At 31.5% G+C, this 4,072-nt stretch overlaps 1 protein-coding gene across 2 annotated transcripts; it reads left to right on the plus strand.

The window, feature by feature from the left end:
- The first annotated feature begins 305 nt into the window (after positions 1-305).
- Positions 306-3,513, plus strand: LOC109240556 (MADS-box protein FBP24). 2 transcript variants are annotated; one of them, XM_019407207.1, is made up of 8 exons: positions 306-406; positions 738-943; positions 1,355-1,421; positions 1,553-1,717; positions 1,844-1,885; positions 2,009-2,050; positions 2,202-2,481; positions 3,253-3,513. In XM_019407207.1, exons 2-8 carry the CDS (start codon positions 756-758, stop codon positions 3,255-3,257), a joined length of 789 nt encoding a protein of 262 aa, XP_019262752.1. In that variant the 5' UTR covers positions 306-406; positions 738-755; the 3' UTR covers positions 3,258-3,513. The 2 variants fall into 2 exon arrangements, with proteins under 2 accessions (XP_019262752.1, XP_019262753.1); XM_019407208.1 differs by lacking the exon at positions 306-406 and adding an exon at positions 480-654.
- Positions 3,514-4,072: the final 559 nt, after the last annotated feature.

Consider the following 4,072-nt stretch of genomic DNA (forward strand, 5'->3'; position numbering starts at 1 on the left):
CCATTGTGGTCCGCCCTTCTCCGGACCCACGCATAGCGGGAGCTTAGTGCCCTTCCCCGGGTGCGCTCTCTCTCTCTCTCTCTCTCTCTCTCTCTCTCTCTCTCTCTATATATATATATATATATATATATATATATTCTTATCACCCTTTTCCTTTTGTGTTATTATTCGCAGGTGCACTCAAGTCATGCATGACAATATTGTGAAATTACAATTATGGAGTTCTCATATTAGTATATCATATCTGTGTGAGAAATTAAACTAGTAAAAGTTTCAGTATTTCTCAATAACTAGCCATCTAACTCCAAAAGAAAACTAAGCTTATATAAATAGGTGAAATTGCAGAAAGGACACACCTCTACCCAAAATCAGAAAGCCAACCTCAAAAAACACTACAAGAACAAAGGTAAACTCTTAGACATAGCCATTTTGCTTTCCTTATAATATCCTCTACAAACCTCAGTAAACTTTTCATTTCTTACACTGAAAAAATTTACTTTTCCATTTCATCCTTTTCTTTATGGATCTTAGTTTTTTTTAAGCACATATTTTTGTTGCATTTCCAAGGAAATTAAGTTATATTTGGTCTTTACATACCTTAAACAAGAAAATTCAAGAGTAGAAAAGGATTTCTGTTTCGACATTAAAATCTAGGTTTCTAATTTGATGCATATATATATGTCTTTATATGTAAATTGTCATTCTTGTTTATTTCTTTGTTTAACCTTATTAATTAGGAGATACGTTAAAGAATAATGGGGAGAGGAAAGATAGAAGTGAAGAGAATAGAGAACAAAACAAGCAGGCAAGTCACATTTTCAAAACGAAGAGCTGGTCTTCTCAAGAAAACTCATGAACTCTCTGTTCTTTGTGATGCTCAAATTGGACTTATCATCTTCTCCACCAAAGGCAAATTATTTGAGTACAGCAGTCAACCCCACAGGTTTAAAAATATTTTCTCTTTTTTCTTTTTTGCATGATGATAATTATGGGCTTTGTAGAGACTTTTTTTTGTGATAAATTATCATGAGCATCAATTTATTTTCAACTAACTATGAGATTCTTATGCTCCTTTATTTTTTAATTTATTTATGGCTTTATAATTTCTTGATGGTACTAGTCGAGTTGCAATTCCATATGTGTCTCCAAATGTATGTGTCTGTGTGTTTGAGGAGTTATTTTTCTTCAAGTTTTAGTCAAGTCTTCAGTGTCCCAGTTGACCAACTCTAGTGCCTAGACACTAAGGTTTGACAAAGTTATGATTTTTTTTTTTTTTTTTTTGAATATTTCTTGAAATTAAGTGAAGTTCTGATATATAGCATCATTAACAAGATTTCTTATTTTCTCCTCACAGCATGAGCGAGATTATTAGTAGGTATCTCCAAACCACTGGTGCCTCAATTCCAGTTCAAGATAATAGGGTACGTATAAAAGACGACCATTCTTGTACTACTATTTTTCTTTTAATTTGTTTTCTTTTAATTAGGGTTTTAATTTAAAGATTCTTATAATTTCTTCACATCTATTTTTCACTTGAAATTTGAATTTATAGGTTGAACTGTATGATGAAATTACTAAAATGAAGAGGGATACACTTAACCTTCAGTTGAGCCTTCAAAAATACAAAGGCGATGACTTGAGCTCAGCACAGTATGAAGAACTGAATGAACTTGAGAAACAGCTCGAATTCGCAGTTAACAAGGTCAGAGCTAGAAAGGTAATTAATGGTTTTTTTTAATTTACTTTATACGCGGTTTAATTTTTCCAAGAACAAATTTTTTTTGGGTCAAAAAAATTTACTTAAGAAATAATGGTTTTTACAACTTTCATAATGTGGTTGCAGCTCGAGCTCATGCAGCAACAGATGGAAAATCTGAGGAGAACGGTAATTTTTCTGATTATCGATAATTTTAAATTGTGAAAAACGAAAAATTAAATAGGTGAGAAAATTATTCTCCATTAATTTAATTTGTTGATGTATTATATTGTTCAATAATATATGTCCTAGGAGAAAATGCTGGAGAAGGACAATCAAGAAATGTACCAGTGGGTAAGTAATTAATTTACCAATTACTACTATATATCAATCCAAGAAAAAATAAAAGCAAAATCTTGGCTTCAAAAATCATAGTACAACTTTAAGTGTTTTAATTATTGCCATTAATTTTCCTATATATTGACTTGGAATTTATAATATGAAGCTGATGAGCAATCAAATGTACAAGCAACAGTCATCATCAGTAATGGAGCATAATGATGATGATCAAAATGAAGAAGCAATTACTGAACTGAATCTAATGGGAGAGCAGCCACTATTGTCTCAGTTTTCATTCTTTGGTGAAGAGCAAGTACAACCCAGCAGCAGTAACGTACTTCAACTTGCTGCAGCTAGTACTAGTACTTCTGCCTATCGCCTTCAGCCTTCCCACCCTAATCTTCAAGACTCTGATCTTCCTGGTTGTAGCTATGCTCACTTAAAAGGTAATTGCAGATAATTATATTTAATAAGTATTAATAAACTTGATTGATAAGTAACTGTTATAATATGTTAAATTACATCGATAGCGTAAATATCTTAAGCTCTTTTTTTTAAGTATTCCCTCCTTTTCTTGAGACTAATATATGTGGGAATTTTAGCATGCATTAATACCTCCTGGTTAATTGGTTAATATGTTACTCTACTATCCTAATTTATGTGACACTTTTTACTTTTTGAGATTCAACTTCTTAATTTTGACCGTCTATTTGAATATAGAATCTTTAAACTATTCAAATAAAATTTATATATTTGAAAACTACGTAAAAAGTACTATAAATCACAATAATTAATAATTCAAAGATATTTAATAGGCATATGAAAAAATTACCGTCAAAGAACAATTTGTTTGACTCTCGAAATCCGAACATCGTCACATAAAGTGGGACGAAGTGAGTATCTTATTTGGTTATGGAATCGTCATAAGTACATAAAGCTTTTAGGAAAGCCTTTCTTCATCCTTAAAGATCACAGGATATAATCATATGTGATTTTTGACACATTAAAGAGAACTTTTTTTATAGAAAAACAAAAGCATTAGTGTATATTGAACTGGTTTATATTTCTCTTGTTTTGACTATGTAAACATGTAATTATCTAATAATCTAGTTATCAATTTAAAATAAGGAGTATATTTGTGAATGATAGATCTCCTTATTATGCTAAGAATTTTTTGTAAATCCATCAGAGTAAAGTTGTCATTTCTGATTTTGCAGATTGATCATGCTTTAATTATTATGTGGAGCTCCAATTGCTGGGAATGAAGTTGGCCAGTGAAATTCCTAGTAGATAATTCTACAATTTCCTTTTGGCATATTTGGAAAACATGCTTTATTTAATTATTATGCATCTATTTAAGGACATATTGATTGTACTCAGAATTAATCTCTACTTATGCGTGTACGTATAGTGATTTGTTGGCTTAGAATAGGAACTGAGAATGCTTCTAAATGATCCTATATATAGAAGATTTACTAGTGTTATGGATATTTATAATTAGTTATACTATCCTTTAAAGTAATAGAGACTGCAAAAAGATTGTTTCTTCTTAATAGGTATGAGGAGTCGTGATTACAACAGTCACCTAAGATTTATATAGTTGATTTTCGCAGTACCAAAGAGATAACTATTCTTTGTGGAAACAATTAAGATAGAATTTTGACTCTAAATATAGTTTCACCTATCATACTACCTTAGTCTAAAATTCAATCTCTTTCTCTCTCCCCAAAATAGCCACTTTTATAGGTCTGATGACATGCGTAGCTATGCACACCTCCTGTGTAGCTACACTGCCCTTCCTCTTCACCTCTCCTTCTTTGAATAGCTTGCTGGAATCAGCTACGCACAAGACAGCGCGGCTACGCACTCGTGTAGTTGCGTGGCTGCTGTGTCACTTTTCAGTAAAAATATCATAATTTCTTGTAAAAATATTCAAATGCCAAACAGTTTGAAACGTTAATAACTGTACTCATAGACCTTTAATTTGATAAGTCGTACACCATATAAATTTTTATATAGTGAGAGTTGTACCCGTTT

Source organism: Nicotiana attenuata, unplaced genomic scaffold (genome assembly GCF_001879085.1).
Source record: "Nicotiana attenuata strain UT unplaced genomic scaffold, NIATTr2, whole genome shotgun sequence".
NCBI lineage: Eukaryota > Viridiplantae > Streptophyta > Magnoliopsida > Solanales > Solanaceae > Nicotiana > Nicotiana attenuata.

Bases quoted from the DNA above. Each gene is read 5' to 3' on its own strand.
- LOC109240556 (XM_019407207.1), top strand. From the start codon at position 756: ATGGGGAGAGGAAAGATAGAAGTGAAGAGAATAGAGAACAAAACAAGC. The intron at 944-1,354 runs GTTTAAAAATAT...TTCTCCTCACAG, and splicing joins TACAGCAGTCAACCCCACAG to CATGAGCGAGATTATTAGTA. The intron at 1,422-1,552 runs GTACGTATAAAA...TTGAATTTATAG, and splicing joins TTCCAGTTCAAGATAATAGG to GTTGAACTGTATGATGAAAT.